General features: G+C 36.0%; 1 protein-coding gene across 7 annotated transcripts in view; it reads right to left on the reverse strand.

The window, feature by feature from the left end:
• Positions 1–21558, reverse strand: part of chrna11 (cholinergic receptor, nicotinic, alpha 11) — a 54614-nt gene that overhangs the window by 16190 nt on the left and 16866 nt on the right. For 5 of the 7 annotated variants that reach the window (XM_087294733.1, XM_087294732.1, XM_087294731.1 and 2 more), the window contains 3 exons: positions 19922–20001; positions 6330–6497; positions 4367–4561 (listed from right to left, as the gene is read on the reverse strand). In XM_087294733.1, the coding sequence (XP_087150859.1) occupies positions 4367–4561; positions 6330–6497; positions 19922–20001 (443 nt within the window). Of the gene's footprint in view, positions 1–4366; positions 4562–6329; positions 6498–9753; positions 9841–10303; positions 10338–10420; positions 11192–19921; positions 20002–21558 lie in introns of those variants that run through there. The other 2 variants (XM_087294735.1, XM_087294734.1) reach the window with 2 other exon arrangements.

Consider the following 21558-nt stretch of genomic DNA (forward strand, 5'->3'; position numbering starts at 1 on the left):
ACAAATACTCAGCTAAATGAGACTAACTGAATTCATCAAACTGGATTCATTTAAAGTGCACACACTTGGTTTAATCCACGCCAGGGGTGTTCAAACTTGGTCCTGGAGGGCCAGTGTCCTGCAAGGTTTAGTTCCAGTTCCAATCAGAAACACCTGGGCTAGCAACTAAGCTTTCTAGAAACATCCTAGGAGGTAATCGTTAAATCTGGTAGATTAATTTTGTGATATTCTGATTAATAAACTAGAGCTATAAGTTTTAATCACTCACTAAGAACGTGTATTTTAGTGGTAGGGAGACTTTTTGAGTGAGTCATTGAATGATTCAACCAATTTAAAAACAATGACTGATTCAAAAAAGTCTTAATTGACTGGCTGCGTTCCATTCTGAAGGGTTCAACTTTGTATTTGAAGGGATGAAGCATGTGGGGGAGCAGAAAAAAAACTTTTCCTTGGAACAGATTTCTGTCAAATTAGCAATGCTAAAGAATCATGGGAGCCCGAAGAAGCTGGTCATTTATACATTTCAAAATACTCCATCTGAAAGGTGCTTTAAAGTTGAGAGTTTTGAGCACTTTGTACTTGGAATGAGATTTCAATACTATGGCCATAATCATTCTCACTCCAAAGTGACCAAACAATGACTACATTTATATATACATCAGTAATAAAATTATAGCTCATAATTCGATAAACGTCATTCACGTGAGTTTCGTGTACTTTCTGGTGTTCATTCATTCATTCATTCATTCATTTTCTTGTCGGCTTAGTCCCTTTATTAATCCGGGGTCGGCATAGCGTAATGAACCGCCAACTTATCCAGCAAGTTTTTTTTTTTTACACAGAGGATGCCCTTCCAGCCACAACCCATCTCTGGGAAACATCCACACACACATTCACACACATACTCATACACTACGGACTATTTAGCCTTCCCAATTCACCTGTACCGCATGTCTTTGGACTGTGGGGGAAACCGGAGCACCCAGAGGAAACCCACGCGAACGCAGGGAGAACATGCAAACTCCACACAGAAACGCCAACTGAGCCGAGGCTCGAACCAGCGATACAGCGACCTTCTTGCTGTAAGGCGACAGCACTACCAACTGCGCCACTGCTTCGCCCCTAATTTCGGGTGTTTTAATTTGTCGTTTTTGCCCCCGTGACAAAAGAGATATTGGATGTGAGTATGGACTGCTGGAGGAAAGCTTTTTTTTCTATGGAATTTAATACCGCAGGCCGTATAGGGTAAAAACCTCCGCATTTCGCAATGCAGGTGTCTGTGGTCCTTCACTGACTCGGTCGGTGCAGAGAATAGTGTCAAACAGACTATCCTGTGGTAAAATGCGGCAAAGGAAATAGTTTGATTAAGGTGTTTACATGACTGTACTGCACTGCAATAATGCCAATAAAATTGCCATCTACACATATCTTAATTCGATTTAAGTTTAGTTCGATTATGACTTTAGTCTGATTTGAGTCATCAAAAACCGCTGTTTACATGGTAGACTCTTAATCAGAGTATTGTCTTTATCGTATTAAAATATTATTGGTGTCCATGTAAATGTACTCAATGAATCATTTACTTGACTCATAGAAAACACTTATTTATTTAGGGGGGAGAGTGATTGCACATTGATGACTGAGTCGAGCCTGAGATTATTGATGTTTTTGTTGGGTAAGTAATAAAAAATTACTGGCAAAATCATTCCCACGATGTAGGTAGCTCAACATTTCATTACTGTTAATTAAACTGGTGGAAAAAAAAAAAAAAATATATATATATATATATACAATTGAATAATTTCTTTATTAATTCATCCATAATTTTCCTGAAATAAATTATTTTATAATAAAGAAGCAACATTAGAAAATTTTCTTTCTTGGATAATAACCATTAATGTTAATCTTATAAACCCCCCCACAAAAAAAACTTTTAAATGTAATATATCTTTTTTTGTTTGGTTACTTTGTAAAGATTATTATTATTATTAATATTATCATCATGATTATTATTATTATTATTATTATGCAATGTAATGTTATGTATATTTATATAACGCATTTATTGTGTATACACCCAAAGAGCTTCACAATTATGAGCGGGGTCTTTTCACACCACTACCAGTTTGCAGCATCCACTTGGATGATGCGAAGGCAGCCACAGGACAACAGTGCCAGTGCACTCACCACACTCCAGATATTGGTGGAGTGGAAAGACAGTGATAGAGCCAATTCAGCGGATGGGGATGACTGGGAGACCATGATCGGTAAGGGCTGATGGAGGGAATTTGGCCAGGACACCTGGGTTACATCGCTACTCTTTACGAGAAGTGCCATGGAATTTTTAATGACCACAGAAAGTCAGGACCTCGGTTTAACGTCTCATCCACAAGACAGTTTAGTGTCCACTGACAATTTAGTGTCCTCTACACTATACTGGGGCATTAGGACTCCTGCTGGACTCACTAACACCACTTGCACTATTTTTATGTATTTATTTATTTATTTATTTATTTACTAATATATTATTATTATTATTATTATTATTATTATTATTATTATTATTATTATTATTGGTCCATTAGCCGACAGAATAAAAGCATCAAATAAAAGAATAAAGCAGCAAAGTCATCAAAAGAGTGTTATCAAAAGTATTGACTTTGTTACCAATCAATATTGATATATTATTTTTAAATGTCCATATACTATTAACAGTTGAGCGCAGTTGAGTAGGTTCTGAAACACTGCTGATTGGCCACCATTGTGTAATTGGAAATACATAATCATCACTTAAACACAATGGCCAATCAGCTCATTTTAAAAGAAAATGTGCATTTTTCAAATTTCGGTACCAATTAGTACCAAAGTCGGTACTTTTCACAAACCTACTACAAAATGTTTATTTATGTTCCACAGAACAATCGGTCAAACGTTTCTGAAATTACTGAGTAAATAATTTATACGAATCCTATACCCATTTAATATTTGCTTCTTAGAAACACATAACTGTAATGCGTTCTGATTCTGTGTCTGTCAGAGATGTTTCAATATTGCATGCCTGGTTCCTGGAAAGTGCGATGCATTTTCTCTCCTCTCTTACACACATTGACTCATCCCTCCTTTAATTACATCAATAGATTAATTGCCCATATGAGTGTACAGCAAAGCACTTCCCTTTACCACGCTTGCAGTGATACGCATTCTTGACCTGAGGGAAAATTGCCTCAATTCCTATCTCTAGCCTCTGACTTCTAGCATCTCCTTTACTAAAACAAACCACGAATACCCTTCAGTTCATGCCCCTTTACATTTGCTGACAGTCCTATTTACAATTCCTTCCCTTCCATCTCTGGTGACTGTTTTCGCTGTTCTTTGAACTGTCTGCCTGTTTGATGCTAAAGGTCTCTTGACAGGAAGCGTAAAAAAAATGTGAATCACAGCCCTTGATGTAAACCAAGAGTTCATTTGACGTGACACAATCAGGCGATTGCTTCAACATGAGCACCCACACATTTTCTGTCCTGCCTAGACATTTGGCAGAGATGCGGAATTATTGTATCTCCTACACTAAAACTAAGATATGCCAGATATGCAAAAAATATGCAACATTCTTCCAAATCAATCATGCTTTGCTATAAAACATGCACATATACAGTGGGGGGAATAAGTATTGGACATGTCAAGTTATTTTCCTGGGAATAATATTTCTAAAGAAGCTTAAAGACGCCTCTCATATGGAGAATGAAGTCACATGAATTGCTCAGGTGTGAGATTTTTCACAGACTTCAACAGAATGTGAAAATGTTGATGGTTCTGTGAGTCTCGTCTAACAAATCTGATCTTTATTTTGTATTTTCTATTGGATTCGAGTCAGGCGATTTGCCGGGCTATTCCACAGCTTGATTTTCTTTCTCTGAAAGCATTTGAGAGTTTGCTCGGCTGTGTTTTAAATCATTGTCTTGCTGAAATGTTTACCCTGGTTTCATCTTCATCATCATGATAATGTAGATGTTGCACTGAAGTAGCTAGAATCAATTTACAATGGCGAAGGGCAAAGGGTTGCTAAACTACTGAGAGATTTCAGCTGCTGTCTGGGCCTTTACTGCCTTTCAGCACCTCCCTTTCTTCGTGTGTTCAATACTTTTTTCTTGTGTTCTTTAATTTTGTTACGCATATCATATTGTAAACAAATTAGTTTTACTTTATTTGCATACACGGATTTCTTTGATTGTTACCAACATCTAGTGAAAACTGCAAGCCAACAGCACCTTCAGAAATATGTTTTCTGAGAAAAATGGTGACATATTCAATACTTATTTCCCCCGCTGTAATCTAACACAAGCTGTTTCTCGTTCTTTCTTAATACCTAGTGAGATCTTCTCCCCGGAGTCTGCAGGCAGGAGGAAGATGAGCAAGGTCATGGATGAAAGGAGGACGCAGGGAATGAGCAGATTCAAGGCGTAGTAGAGCGTTCGCCTGCGGATGGTCACCACGAACGTCACGTCTGGATAGGGCTCCTTACAGCAGTCGTAGAACAGCTCATTTCTGGTGCCCGGCACACCTGATTAGACACAGCATGCGAGAGGAATAATGAGTATGTCTTATGAGCGCGTGCTTGTTTTTACTGGAGATTGGTCTCATGTTCAAAGAGACGCTGTTGTCCTCAAGAGCAGCCCGATACTGCTTTTCCACCTTTGATCTACTAGGAGAAAAACATCCTAATCAGCAGATGCCAGACAGACAAAAGTTCTTCTTCGAGCAACATATTTATTGTCTTAAAGGATTAGTGCAACCAAAAAAATTGTTTCTAATTTGTGAATGCTGAACTCAAATTTTAGTGGCTACCAAATGAGCATTCCAGATTACTTCTTAGATAATCTCTGACTTGAAGTATGACGCATTTGTAGCGAAAGCTCTGAGAATAGATGCATCTCATGGGAACCACTTACCACAGAAGTTGACTACAAACAAGAAATCTAGTTGGCTTGGCAATGCTGTATAAGTTTAAACAGTACATTACTCTTACTCCTCTGCTTTGAATGTGCATCTTATTACATGTGTCTATATGTTGAGTTCAACCCAGGCTCATTATGGATACGTAGCCCTGTATAGATTTCTAGAGAGCGTGAAATACATCCCAGGATGCACATTTTTTGAGGTTTTTGTTTTCGTGAATCCACCAGAGGCCACTGTGTGCGCTTTTTCAGATCTTAAATTTCTATTGTGAGTGCCATTCACGCCTGCTCTTCTCATGTAAATCCACTAGAGGTCGCTGTCAACTGACTGACCAACTGATCCCCCTTGTCCTAAACCCAGCCGACAGTGTTTTCAAAAGAAATCCCTAGCTCTGGCTAATTATTTCCACATTTTCAAATCTTACCACATATACTTACCATGTTTTTCACCACGTTTTCACCCTGTTAGCTGTCGGTGATGACATACCACCCTGTAGAGTTCTGTTTAAGGTCAAAATGCAGCCATACATACCTCTGGCTACATAATTCGCGCTCTCCAGAAATAAAATAAAAAATGCTAATAATAATATGATAATTTCGAGATATATAGTCCCTAATAATAACTCCTGTATAGAAGTCCCACAAAATTGACACGCGATGGCACTCGAATACCCTGTCAGAAAAGTCTAGTGGCTGGGAATGAGCTTTTTTACACTCTGTTTCAAGGGCCAAGTGGAAGGGGTACAAAAATAGAATTAGGATTGAGCCTATGAGTTTTTATGAATATAATTAATATAAAATAATGAATATTTAAATTCTGTGAAGTTAAGACAATGGCAATTTCAACATCAAGCATGTATGACGAATGATCATAAAAAAATATTAAAGAAAAGTTCAGAAGTGTGTGCGGCATGATATTACAGACGTGCGCAGCGAGACAGAAGCAAAAACACTGACTCGCTCGCATAAAAGAAGCTAATCAGAAAAGGGTCAGAAAGGGACAGAAATGTGCAGTGCACAATGATTTTCCAGTCCACTTCCTCTTATCCACTCAACGTAATTACATTAATTTGAATACTAACAGGCTCATCGCATGGCCTATGAATGAATACGAATGGGCTGGAGATGGGCTTGATTTTTTTTTTTTTCCAAATCCAAAGCGTATTTTAATTCTACATAGCAGGTTATTCTATGCTCTGTGAGCTGCAAAAGTGATCTCTGTCCTATGAAAGCTATGCAGCGTGAATTTTAACCATTTCACGTAACCGAACTGACCTCTCAATGCCCAGCCATTGTCAGTTACTACAGCAACACACAGCGAATATCATCATCTAACTGTAGGCGTTTCATACAGGAGATGTCTGTTACACTCACCCACAAGGTCCCATTCTCCATTGGGCATGTAGCCAGAGATATCGGCCTCATTCATCTGGAGGTCCAGCAGCCATCCGTCAAACGTCCATGAGCCGAATTTGAGCTCGCACTTCTGGATGTCGAACGGAAACCAGCGCACGTCCACGTTACAGGTGCTCATGAAGATCCCTGGGATGAAAAGAAGAAACGAAACTGGAGGAAAAAATATTTGCACTTTTCATTCTGACCCAGAGTCAGCATTCAAACTGCCTGACGGATGTACTGCCTCTGAAATGCCACACTTCTTCTTCATCAAGCCCTGCACTGAACCAGCCAACTCCAAATTGAATCCAATTGACCTTTTCGCTGGAGTAAAACCAGACAGTTAAAAAGATGCACACCGAGAAACGCCGGAGCCCCGGGAAACACTATTACATAAAGACCTTTACGCTCTGTGCGGATAACTGAAACTCTCATTATTATTACGCACACACACATACAGAGGCGCCGGCTAGATGAATCATATCAGTATCCAAATACACTCGCTCAAGTTTAAACACTGCAAATTGGCCACATAAACTGGTTTATTGTTTCAAACAGCTTGCAAATAAGCCATTTTGCTCAGTGAAAACGAGAGTTATGACAGGTATGGATGAGAATGGTAATGCGTGCAATTTGTTTCATTCCACACAGCGGTCAGAGTCGCCGCCTCAAAGAGCATTTTAATCGTATACTTGCATATTTATTGAAGAAATCACAGTGGAGAGAAGCGAATGGAGGAAACTGTACGTTGCCTTTGAATACTTTTTACAGTCTGCCCTGTTTGAGAGCTTCTCAAACGGCAAACATAGTTAAAATCATAAGGAACGAATCACAGATGTGCATTTATGCTTCAATGATAGTTAAAGAACAACTGACAAACCACAAACTAGCCGGTGAATTTTTCATTTGCATTTGCTTTTTTCATTTTATGGAGTTAAAGAAAAATTTTCTAATTTTGGTATCAGCATCAAATTTCATTTAAAAATAGTATTTTTATATACAAAGAAAGCATAAAAAAATACAAATTAGAGCAAATAAAGTTTGTCGACAATACAATAGGTTGGCTTGAGAAAGACTAGCCTGAAAATTTCAAGTCTGCATGAACCGGAAGTTGCTGAGGCTTTTATTTCAGTAGTGTTGATGTACTTACAACTGAAACTGCATATTAGGTAGGGGGCGGGGCTTTCTTTGGCGCATAATTCCATCATAGCAATCTTAACCGTAAGAAAGTGGATCAATATGCAGTTGCTATGAAATCCCTCAAGTTGATGTCAACAGAAATACAGCCACAAACGTGAAAGCAAATGTTAAGATTACCACAGCAAACACATTTTTTTCAGTGGATTAACTTGCACGGATTTTTATTCGTGTTAGGAAGAACAATGTGAGCTGGAAAAATAAACATAGTAAGTTTTGATTTCAAGCAAACTTTAATAAGCTTAAAGTTTGATGGTTTTAAATTCAAAATAGTTTTAATTTTGAAGCAGGTTTGTACGTTTAAGCAACCATACAAGAAGTTTTAAAAGATCAACATTTGTTCTGGGTGGTAGCTTGGGGATTGTAATGCGGGTGCCTAGGTGATTTGGGTGGTTGCTATTAAAGTGAAATATGAGTGTTCTGTCATCATTTACTCATCCACCACTTGTTCCAAGCCAGATTGAGTTTTTTGTTAAGTTGAACACTCTGGGCTATATTTTAATGATCTAGACACAAAGTCTAAAGTGTATCCTTTTGTTCAACAGGATAAAAAACAAAATTTGTCCACAAAATAGGCATTAAATTGTTTATTTAATACTTGGAAGACATAATGATGAAAATAAAATCTCTAATTGAACATAAAATAATTGTTTAATCAGCAAAACTGTCCTTCAATGCAATTGTCCAGACTTCAATTCAACTGCTACATTTTAAATGAAGAAAAAACATGTACAACACCATTTAAAAGGACTGTGCTTTATTTTTATCTTAACTACTGACATAGCCTGAATAGTTTGTTCGAGGTCACTCAGTGCAACAGAAAGCCTGAGAAATTCTATAAGAGTTTATATAAGAAACTGCTTCATGAGTCATTTGCCAGCCTGTGACATCAGAAGGAACCCTCAAGACTGAAAGGTGAGTTTAATGCTCTTAAATATTTCATAATTTCATCTTTTCACAGTTTGGCAACCTATATTAGAAAAAATGTGTCATCCATCAAAATCCCCCAAATACTATATCCTCTGATTAGCTTTATGGGTCAAATTAAGCAGATGAATGAGCTAAAGTTTTGTCATTCAGAATTATGCTAATTTATTTATTTTATTTATTTATACAGGGACAATGTACAACATGACATGTTGTGCCAGAGTTAGCTATAAAGCTAATTTACATCTGTAGTCCCTGGGCAGGAAATAACAAATTTAACAGTAATAACCAATACAATATACACTTACAGTACAATAAATACAATACATCATTATCATTCAAATGAAATCAAATCAGTGGCTGTATATTTGATTTTGTTTTAGCCAAATTTTAAGAACAGTTTTAAAATGATTAAAAGTGCTGCTCTCTCTGATATACACTGGTATTTTATTCCATCTTTCTGCTGCTTTAACTGAAAAAACTGATTGTCCAAAAGCAGTTCTCTTAAGTTTAACTGAACAATCACCTCTAACAGATGACCTAGTCTGTCTTATATTGCCCTTGCCGACAATCACACATTGTTTGAGGGGTGGTGGTGCAAGATCATGAAATATTTTATACATTAAACACACATCAGCTTAAAATAAGAAACTGTCGAATGTTAGTAATTTTTGTTGTGCAATACAGTTGCAATGATGATAGCTCCTTGGCTTTTTAGCTAAAATTTTAACAGTTTGTTTATATAAAACATACAATGGTTTTAATGTTGTAATGTTCGTATGCGACCAGCTTGTAGCACAATAAGATAAATGAGGTAAAATCATTGTATTCATAAAAAGTTTAGCAGCAGCCATAGGTAACTGATGCCTAATGTTTCTATAGATCCTCAGGCTTGCTCTAGCACTTTTGGAAATCTTCTTAATGTGTTTTTTAAAATTTAAATTAGAGTCAATAATTATACCTAAATATTTAAAATTATCAACAATATTTTTTACTTCTCCATTAACTAAAACTAAAATTCTTACAGGGTCGCTACTTATTAAAATATGTAAAATAGTATGTGTTCATACTAAACTGAATTATGCTTAAAGGTGCTGTATGTAAGTTTTTGACTCTTCTAAAGTATAAAAATACCATAATTTGTTTGTAGTTATTTAGGAAACATGCTAAGGGAACATTCTTGTTTATCTGAAAAACAAAGCTGAGGTCAGATATTCTGCTTTGAAAATGTGCGTTACGTGCCGAACCGGCTGTCTTTCTTTTGGTTCCTTTAACCTACCCAATGCCAGTTTAGCCAATTATACTTCAGCACACCCCAAACATTCAGTCAGTTTGATTCATTGAATCCGGTGGACAGTAGCAGACTCTGAAATGAGACACAGATTCAGAGTTCCACATGAGATTATTATTTAGCAAATAATATAAATATTTTGAAAGTAAACATTAGGTGAGCAGGTTACATTGTAACCCCGTGTCCTAACAATATGCTATGTGCTGAGATTTGCAGTGATAAGCAATTTGCACAATACGAAACACGACAGAATTTTAAATAAAGAAGCGCAGAATAGTGCACTTACTGCACTCCAAGGAAATGGTTAGGTTTATAATCTAATTATTACATATTAAACCTCTTTAACATTATTAAATGTACATGCTAAATCACTGATAATTGTTGGCTTGCACTAAGTCACAGTTCTAAAAGATAGATTTTAGAAGATCTCAGGTGAACTATCTGCTGCTGTTTTCAGTAGTATGACAATAAATGTCATGTGAAATGACAAAACTCACATTATTAGCATTTAACACTGAATAAAGCACATGAGGTGTACCTGAGGTGATGACTGTCAATTTTCTGTTGTCCAGCTGCAAAAATAGAAGCAGTTTCTAAAATATAAATTTCGGGTGTTTATAAGGACAAAAAACTGCTTTTAATAAGGAAAATATACCTTCTATCAGCTGCCATTGCTTTTATTTAGACCACGATTTAAATCAGCCTTTGTTGGTGTCATCAATCTGGCAACCTGCTCCTGTTTGTCTTGAACCGGATGTGCAATACCTAATTCAACCACTGGGTATCAAACTTACATACTGCATCTTTAAAAGGGTTTTCACTTCCTTAAAAAACAAATACGAACAAATGGATAAAACCAAGTGTTCTTAAAGAAAAAGTGTGAAGATTTCAAATGAAAACTGTATTTTGGACTGAACTGTGATGAGTCTTTTAATATGTCATCAAATGATTCTTGCTCTAATGAGGTTTTTCATTATATAAATTAATATTACACTGAATAACATTTTAGTTCTGTAAATCATGACAAAAATGTATAATTGTCATACTTTTTGATATATATAAATAAATAAATAAACAAACAAAACATTCTAAAAGAAACGAAATGTAATGTATAAGTATTCAATTTAAGTATTAAACTAGTTTTCAAGCTTAAAAAAGTATTTTATTCTTTAATGCTTGGAAATTTTAAAGTTTAGAAAATGGACAGTCTACCCATAATGATTAAAAATGTAAAAGATTTTCAAAAAGAAACAAGAAATGCTGTTCATTCCCTAGATTACACTGTAAAATAAGTTTCTAAACTAAGAGAGAGTGCTATTTTTCGGGTCATAATATTCTGCTGTACTGACCCCATCCCAAAATCCTCTTCAGACTGATCTACACTGCCACAGAAGGTTCCTGAATAATTCACCTCAGCGCTGGGCCTCTGAAACGAGACACAAGTTCCCCCCTTTAATCTGTGGTCCAGATGAAGACCATCAAGTCTTCAGAAAATGCTCCCAGTTTGGGATTCAGAAAATAAAATGAACCACTTTGAAAATGCCTGGCCTAATCTTACCACAACATTCACTTCTGACCAAAAATAAGGGGCATATTTATATTTGTTTATTCTATGCTTGTGTTTAGCCCATAGAGTTAAAAGATAACTCAAAATGTTAAGAAAAGCAACAATAATTTTATCTTCTGTAAGCAACATTTTACAAATACATTCAGAGCCTAAAACCAACAGTGTCTGCTTATGATCGATGATTTGAGAAAGTTAACCAGCCATGAATAACCCATTATACTTGACATGAAACTTATCATGAGCTTATCATGATATCTGTTTTTTGTTGTACGATATATTGCACCAAAATATATCGCAATAAGCAATATTATTGTCATTTTAAGACCATTTTATGCCATTATATAATGCCAGAATGACAATATAATATCCTCATAATGCAAATAACACTCTTCCAAAGAACACATACTATTGTATTCTTAAGAATATTTTGTTTAATTATAGTCATTTTAACAATTTATTAATTAGGCATTGGAATCAGTATGTGAAAACATATATCCTAAATAAAAACATTACAAATGTTAACAAGGTAAAAACAGAGGCTGCAAATGTTGCATGGTAAAAACAGAGGCTGTAATATCTGGTACCAGATCTATTTTCAGTTGTCAGACACCCACATGAAAATGTAGATTACAGTAAAAACTTTTTAACCATACTGACACTGACAGCTCTAATAAAGATTAAAATGTTGCACAAATTAGCACAATCAAAATATTGCTCAAATGGTTATTATGTATAGGCGATATATATTGAATCCCCAAAAATGATTGAGGTCATGTCCATGTGTTGTTCAATAAGTCGATATATAGGTTATTGTGACAGGCCTAACTCTATGTACATTATTTTTGGTTTAAGAAATTTATGAATAATTTGCAAAAACATTAAATTGTCATTTTAAATAATCCATTAATTCATTACAACACTACAAATCTAATATGTTTGTTTGTTTTTTGCTTTCAAACTATTCTCATAAGTTGTCCGGCAACTTATTTTTAAATGGACATTCAAGAGTTCACACTTAGATATTGCTTGACGCTATTAGCAGGTTTGGCATGCAGTCTCGGGAGCGAAGTTGAGCCCAGGGCTCCTGCCTGGTCAATAAGCATGTAAGAGGGTCCGAGATCAGGTAGGTCTCGGGAGCTCTCCTGGTAAAAGGAAGAAAAGGTGGAGATGAGGTGGAAGGGGGGATTCTTCCAAAATGAAGGTAAAAATCGTCTATTATTGTAGGCTTGGATCAATCTGATTGGATTACTGCTGATTACGGATAAGATACCAGCTGTGATTAATCATATCAGATTCTTCTCTCAAAACTAATTTATAAGTGGCTCAACCTAACAGAACTTACAGAGATTTAAGTTTGCGTGAAGCAGAATTTACTGCCAAACGAGTCACTCTGGGACACTTTAAAGACTGTTATTATGAGCTGCTGATGTCAAAAGATCATTGTGCTGTGCGGCAGATTACATAATAACATAATACACCTTCTTTGTGATTCAATAATGACACTCAAACATTGACTTCTCCTGTGCCGCTACAAACAAGAAAAACGTTCACCCTGTTTCACAATGTTCAGCAATGTTGTTTAACATTTTAGTTTAGGTCAGAAGGTATTGACAAACCATTAACTAACACTACTAGCTTAATAAACTGCTTATTTGCAGGAATACACTTGCTAATGTATTAAATGCCTTCTTTGTTGGACAAAGGTTTTGTTGTCAGTCAAATTAAAGTCCCTATTTTTTATATTTAAAAAGTTCTTCATTGTGATTTGGATGTCTCATTCAATGTTTTTATGCACTCAAGGTCAAAAACCTGCCATTTTCTCATAATAAACTTTTAAAACACATCTTTTCATTAAGATTCATTTGAAGATTCCTTCTTCCTTTCCAAGAGTTCATACTCTGCTCTGATTGGTCAGATTCATTCATTCAAGTTTATTTGTATAGCGCCTTTCACAATATGTATTGTTTCAAAGCAGCTTTACAAAAGAAGCACATTATTATTCTATAAACAAAAACAGAAAAGTAAGTCATTAGTTATCATAATTTTATTAGATGCTAATTACTTTAATTAACTAATACCTTATACAGTTATTATAAGCAAAGTTAACCTGCAGATGCTCCAGTCTGTTGTGATTGGTCTACCGTTTACAGCGCATGTCAGAAACAAAACTCACATATCAGAGAGGAGAATTTCTCGCCTCCACATCAGAGATGAAAAATGGGAAATAGAAACTCTGACATAGTAGTTAATATTAAAGCCATGTGACTAATCTGTGGTCTCCATATGCTGGCCTTGTTTACTGTTGGATTCTAGGCTACCAATTCTACAGTAGGCTACTCTAACACTGGGTTTATTTATTTATTATTTATTTATTGCCACATCAGCAACTTATGGCTTTTACATGGCAAGATGGATATACATAAAGATATTACATGATAAAAACAAATTCGTATTACAATAAAAAGTTACTTAAATAAATATATAAAATATAATTAAATAAAATTCACACAAAAAATATATATTCAAAGTTAAATATGATTTTTCAGTTCAATGTTTGATAAATAATTTACGATTCTTCCTGGTGGCACCTTTTTAAAGTACTCTACTTATAAAAATTCTGACTAATTGTATTCAAACTTCCACGTTCCAACAGAATATGTTTGTTAGTAAGAGCAGCCTGGCAGTAATTACATTTAGGTGGGTCTTATTTATTGAGTAGATACAAATGAGTCAACCTAAAATGTCCAATTCGACATCTAGTATAGACAATTTGATCATGCCTGGTCTCAAACTTATAATTTGCTGAGTGTCTTTCATTTATTTTCGGGTTAATTTCATGTAATTTATAATTTATGCAGTTGTCCCATCCTTTTTTAATGCTGGGTTTACACCAAATGCAAATTTAAGTATTTGTGCAAGTAAATTATACATAATGTCCATGCAAAAGCATGAATAGAGGAAAATTTACAGTGTGAATTTCTTCAGTCACATCATCTGTGCAAAATATAAAAAATATATAAATATAACAAAATACTACTTGAGTGGAAAGTTTAAGACAAATAAAAATGGAATGTTCTCCACATGTTTAGTGTGAACCCAGCATTACAACTTGATGGAAAACAACTAATTCCCATTTGAGATTTGTGGGCTCGGGCATGGTGGCTCAGTGGTTAGCACTGTCGCCTTACAGCAAGAAGGAGTCCTGGCTGGGCCACTTGACATTTCTATGTGTAGTTTGCATGTACTCCCTGCATGTTCACATGGGTTTGGGTGCACTGGTTTCTTCTACAGTCATAAGACATACAGGTGAATTGGAGGAATTAAATTGGCCGTAGTGTATGAGTGTGTCTGTGAATGTGGGAGTGTATGGGTGTTTCCCAGTACTGACGGACTAATCAATGGATTTTCTCTTCAGTGTTTGGACTTTTAGCAGTGAAATTTAAACAACACTGAACTGAACTGAAATTGAAATTGAAACTGAAATTCAACTCTGAAAACTGGACTGAGTTTTACTTTACTCAGTTTCAATTTCATTTCGGCAGTGCAGAAGGAATTAAAAGAGGTTTATCGCGCAATTTGACGTTTAAAACATTTTACATTTCACAAACAGGTACATTACCCACTACATAATATTTAAAGAAGTTAATAATAATAATAATAATAATAATAATAATGTCATTTAAACATTTTCTGTAAAAGTAGGGCTATCTATTGACCGAACACCATTGTCAATATCGATAAAAAAAGACGTTTCGGTATGAAGTTTCGGTATGGAGCGCTATAGTTTTATTAAGATGTGGCACGCACCTTGAAAGGAATGCCAATAAGCTTAGTGCAAGTTTGTCTTTTCCACTGGAGGAGCGCGACGTGCACAGCAGGGCTGCATGTCACATCAGGTCAGAATAACAACACACACACACAAAAAGTTAATGCCGTAAAGCAGCAGTGAGGAGATTGTCAATTAAATAAAAAAGATGTAAGGATGTCGCCAGAGTGGCTTTTTGGTTTGTTTTCTTGTGCATCCCAACCACTAGTTCCCCATCTGAAAGAGATTTTTAGCATAGGGTTAATAGAGAATAATGTTGCAACATGTATGAAAAATGATGGTTGGTTCCTTTACTTGAAAGCTCAGATTTGCTTATCATAATTTCTTTTGTTTACAGAGTTTGATGTTTACTGTATCATTACTATATTCACACCTTAATGTTTGCTTTGATTGTTCAGCATTTACACTTTCCCATTGCACACACTTTGTAACATTTTATTAATCAAGTTTAAATCAAACTTTTCTTTAACATTTATGTTTATTTTATTATAAAGAGATCAGCTATTTTTTTTAAATAAAAATTAAAAAATCCTAATATTCCTAAATAGATTATTAAAAAAATAATCAATAATTATTAATACCGAATAATGTGAAACATGATGATGTGATATCGCCCAACCTTATGTAAAAGATTAAAATACCATAGTTAAACACAATGTTTTTTTTTTCTTAACCTTAAGTATGAGAGATTGGCCTTTTAAAGCCTCACTAATTACACTTAGGGCTACTTATGGAACTGGGGGGTTTCCATGTGGCTCGGATCCAATGCCAGTCCTAATGCATTTGCAAGAAGATTATTTTTCCTGAAGAAAAAAAGTGTCATGGGCACAAACTAAGTGGAGGACCCAGTGAATGACTCACTTATAAAAAATTAAAAAACAGCCAGAATTGCATTTCCAAAGGTTTCCCAATCACCCCACCGAGAATTAGTCATCCGCTTCTGCCTTTACTAACCGGACTCAAATGTAGCATCTACAAATCCCTCCTCAGGGCACTTTGACATTTAGAGGAATTTCATCCAGGGCACTTTCTAGTACACTCAAGAGGACAACTGCGATTTTTTTTAAAAACCAGTCTATCGATATTTGGCTTAAACACAGCTCAGTCTAAGCACCTCAGATCTCCGCTGGATTTTTGCTGCCTTTCTTTTCCATGTCGACGGCTTCTACTCCAGGGATCCAGGTGACTAATCCTAAAAGCTAATCAATACCGACGGCTAGCGAGCTAGTGAAACCCACTCCCGCTAAATGGATTCTTCAGAGAAGAGGCATGGGGCAAGCAGTAAAGATGGTGAAAATATTGAATGAGATGATGCAGGGAAGAGCAGTAGCCTTTAGCAGTGAAGCAGTCGGCGCATGCTAATAACCTGTTATGAGCTCTTATACACCTGCTAATCGCGTTTTCATATGTCTGGGCTAATGCATGTCACGTTTGCGTAGCTTTACATTGTTTCTCTGGTCATGGTGACTAATTAAATTTGAATTTAACACAAAGATACAGAAACAAAGTCTTAAAATAAACAAAATACACACCCTGATACATTCAGAACACACGCAGGCACTGTCGTTCGCTTTAGATCAGTCAGAAATGTGAGTCAGCAGCGCTACAGGGCATCTCTTGACAGAATCCAACAGGAATGCTACTACAATTCTGGATGAGTCAATATTAGCCTAATCTACTCTCAAATTAACTTTACTGTCGACACGAGCAACTCGCTGCAGATCATTCTCAATGAGGATCTGATTCACGGCACAATCAGCAATAATATCTTCATAATGACCGACTCAAAGCATTGTGAAATCCAATCATCCAATCAGAAATACTATCATTTGAAAACAAATTAAAAGAAATGTTCTTTGAATAGAAAGTATTTTTGTCTTATGATTATTTGCATGGCAAAAGATGAGAATTACTCTTAGTTTTAATAAACTGAACATTAATTAAAATGGGGGAAAAAGGCGTATTAGGACTCTATTTAAACAATCTAAGCACAAAATCTAAAGTGCATAGCGCAAAAGCATTAAGAGCTTGTCCGAATCCACTTTTGCTATTTTAATGATGAAAAAATACGGTCTGTGCCCAAGCGCATGGTCTAACAGGGGTTGTGTTTATTCTCTTAATAAGTTATTGGTGTTTTAAGCATAACGTGTATTAAACCAATCAGAGTCTCCCATTCACTTTAGGGTCAGTTTTGTCAAGCCTACATATTTAATTTTGTTTGTTAAGCGCAAAAAAATTGTTTCAAACTATTTCTAAATATAGGTTATATCCAAACACACGTCCTATTCTTATGCCCCATATGGTGATGCATACGTCTCCAAAACCCAACAGATGGATAAATCTAAACTAGTTTTTATTAAAACAAGTATAAATATCCATATAATAAATAATACTGCTGATACTTATAACATAATACAAATGCAAATTGTCATGAATAAACTGAAAAAAGCACCCCGAGGTGAAGAAGGCATGGAGGCAGTGGTTTTTATATTGATGTAGAAAATAATCATTTTTGTAACATTTTAATCCTTTAATTTTTTTGTGATATGCAAAGATATTTGTGTATTGCTGTACATCCTGTGTGTATTAAGCAATGTGTAAGCACTTGGACCTGCTTAAGCTCACCTAACGCGCTCTGCACTGGACTTCAGACAACCTTTCAGTTGGTCAATGGCATGGCCTACTTTAGTTTCTCAAAATAGCAATGCGCAAACAAAGCATCTAAACACACCTCTTTTTTAGACCTGCACACCTATGAGTCCACAAACTAGCGCAAATGGATTTGCTACTTAAACAACGTGGCGCAAAATGTGAAAATTAGGGTTGCACTGGTCTAAAAATAGCAACAAATCACGCCAAACACGTCTTGCGCCCTATTGCGCCAAGTGTATGATAGGGCCCTCAGTCTCTTTATTTCCTTTTGTATGGACTACCAAATGGATTATTGTTGAAAATTACATGTAACAATATAAGGTGTAAATGGAACGTGAAGATGTATTAAAACTAAAATAAATGTAACGTTATTAGGTGTGTTTTTTTTATATTAGCTTTCAAGTAGTGTGTAATGTAGCTATTTATAAATGTTTAAAGATCTGGAAAGTTTTAAAGTTAAAGATGCATGACAAATAAAGTTGTAAAACTTTTTACTGCATTAATAAATATAATTCCTTTTGAACTGCTGAAAGTAATTCAGTCGATAAATTTCAGTTTAATGTAACCAATCAATGTAGATCCTTTAAAAATGTATATATTGCTTATCATTAATCATCCAAACGAGAAGCAAATCTGTTAAAAAAATTCCTAATTTCCAAATGTGAATTAGGTGCATTTTAACAACTAGTTATGCTGTGTTCACACTAAATCATTGTGTCACTTGCACTGATTTACTCACAGGATATTTTTCAGCTTACACAAATTTTCAGTTTGAGCTGAATCTTTTTAAATTTACACAGAAGACACGACTGAGGCAAAATATGTGCATTTGTGGCACACGCATTGTGCATTCTGCATCGTTTGCTTCGCTCCCTGGACATTAGCTTCTATTAATGCATTTGCATTGACTTTGTATGTAATTTACTTACACAAATACAGGTACTTAAAAATTGTCAAGTCATAATACTCACTGATTAAAATGTCAAAATAAATTAAAATAAAATGCATATTTAGATTTACAGGTGCTTTAACACCTTTGGCAGCTTTTATATCCATCAGCATAAACATTTGTTTACTGATAAACAGTTGCAGCAAATAAACAAAGCTTTATTCTGGATCAGACTTTGTCTGTTTGTGTCCTTGGCATCTGCCCAGATCACCGGATTACCAAATGCCGTTCACGCCCACAAGCCACTAATGAATAAACATATTTCTCAAAACAAGATGTGAAATTTTCTCTCTCTATGTGCGTCTGGCTTTTTCCACGCGGCTCCTCATCTCTCTGCCTGACTTGACTTCAAAAAAACGCATTTGATTTCTGTTTGCTACTGTGGGACTGCAGGAATTTAATGTGGGGAAAAGAAAAGCAGCGTTAAATTGCAATGAAATCAGCAAATACGAGCCATCGGGGCACGATGTGCTCATGATAGCAAATGTGTGCTTGTTTGCATCTGCAGTGAGGGTTATTTAAAGACTCCTGCTTCATTGCTGAGCGAGCTGTTGTGTATGAATCTGCATGTCAGAGAGAGAAAAACAGACGTTCTTCTTCACAGACGGAATCTGATGACTGGGAAAACCGTGACATCCCTATGTACAATGCATGCATTTTAATCAAAGGAAGACTTCATTGCTTGTTCTGCTTTCCAAAAATAAATGCAATATGCATTTGCAATGCATATTCTTGAGCATTATTGCCCTCAGAGGAAATAAAGTAGCTGAAACATAATTCATGAACTCCCTGTTTCCTTTCGCACCATAAACGTCCCAGTTTCCGATGTGCAAATCTTTAAATTGATGACCCATGAACCACCATTTACTATACGGAACAAGAAAGAGGGTTCTTTGATTTCCACAGCATGTGTGCAAAGAGCTCTTCAAGGCATCCCTTCTTCAGTGTGACTGCATTTCTAATATTCATGTCTGCTTCAGCTGTTGCACTTCTCATAAAAGGTGACCTTCTCTCACCCTCTTTCTATGTTTATTTCCATGGAAAAAATCACTTTATAGCTTAATGCCTTACTTTGAATACCGCTGGAGCTCTTTGTGCTATGAACCACTTGCTTGTATCATTATAAGCGCCATAAAGCTTAAGTGTAGGCATTCGCACTGACCTGGAGGCAGATAGTTGCAGTATCCGCTGGAGTTCACCACAACATTGGATTTGAAGGTGGAGTCAAACTTGTCATCTGCACTGCAAATGGAGAGAGGGTGAATGTATTAGACATTTCAGTTTCATATTTGGCCTTATTTAAAGTTGAGAAATTTTAATTATTTTTCTAATATCTCCCAAGAGATGTTTAGGAGATCAAGGGCATTTTTTCACAGTATTTTCTATTATATTATTCTTCTGGAGGAAAGTCTAATTTCTTTTAGCTTGGCTGGAATAAACAAACATTTTTTTTTAAATGTAAAAGCTACTTAGCTTAATTTTTCTCTCTTTCTAACAAAAACCCACCAATGTTGTCCAATGACTTGCCTAATTAACCCAATGAGATCTATTTTAACGATCTAGGTGCAAAGTCTAAAGCACACGGCGCAAAAGCATTAAAGACGTGTCCGAATCCAAACTTTTACTATTTTAAGGATGGAAAAATATGCTTTGCGCTCTGGGGAATGGCCTAACAGGGTTGTACTTATTCTCTTAATGAGCTATGGGCATGTTTTGAGCATGAGGTGCATTAAACCAATCAGAGATTCATCTCCCATTCCCTTCAAGTGTCAGTTGCATCGCGCCATGGCGCATTTGCTATTTACATAGCAGACTTCGTAAGTGGAAAAACTGAACGCTTCACTAGCGAGAAAACAGTTCAAGAGACCATCTGCAGCATGAGGATAAAGAACGAGCCTCCTCTATTTGGCCTCTTCACTTTTGCGGATAAGGAAAACGTGAAAACGCATCCAAAAGACATCCATTAGCCTACATATTTAATTTTGTTAGTCAAGTTTGTTTAAAGATTAGTTAAAAAAATTATTTCTAAACCCAGTTCTAATTTCCAGCACACTAACAAGTGAACAATGATAACGAGCTTTGGGTCATGACCGAAAGGACAAGATCTTGGGTACAAGCGGCCGAAGTGAGTTTCCTTCGAATGGTGGCAGGGCGCACACTTATAAATAGGGTGAGGTAGAGGCGCTGCTCCTCCACATTGAGAGAAGTCAGCTGAGGTGGCTCGGGCATCTGTTTCGGATGCCTCCTGGACGCCTACCTAGGGAGGTGTTCCAGTCATGTCCCACCGAGTGGAGGCCTCGGGTAAGACCCAGGACACGCAGGAGAGACTATGTCTCTTAACTGACCTGGGAACGCTTTGGGATCCCTCAGAGAAACTAGAGGAAGTGTTCGAGGAGAGGAATGTCTGGGGTTCTCTCCTAAGACTGCTGCCCCTGCGGCCCGACCCAGGAAAAGCGGCAGAAAATTAATGAATGAATAACGAGTTATATCCAAACACACGTCTTATTCTTATACTCCATATAGTGACGCACCCTGACAGGTGTCCAAATATAAGCTTGTTTTTATAAAAAAATATATATATATATATATAAAAATATGCATATAATAAATAGTATTACTACTACAGAAAATATTATAGTAATGCAAATTGTCATGAATAAACTGGAAAAAAAAAAAAACGAGATGGAGGCATTGAGGCAGTGGTTATTATATTAATGTAAAAAAATAATCATTTATGTAACATTTTAATGTTTTTTTAGGATTTGTAAGGATATTTTTGTATTGCTGTACATCCTGCGT

The sequence above is a fragment of the Danio rerio genome, chromosome 19 (genome assembly GCF_052040795.2).
Source record: "Danio rerio strain M-AB ecotype USA chromosome 19, GRCz13ab, whole genome shotgun sequence".
NCBI classification, from domain to species: domain Eukaryota; kingdom Metazoa; phylum Chordata; class Actinopteri; order Cypriniformes; family Danionidae; genus Danio; species Danio rerio.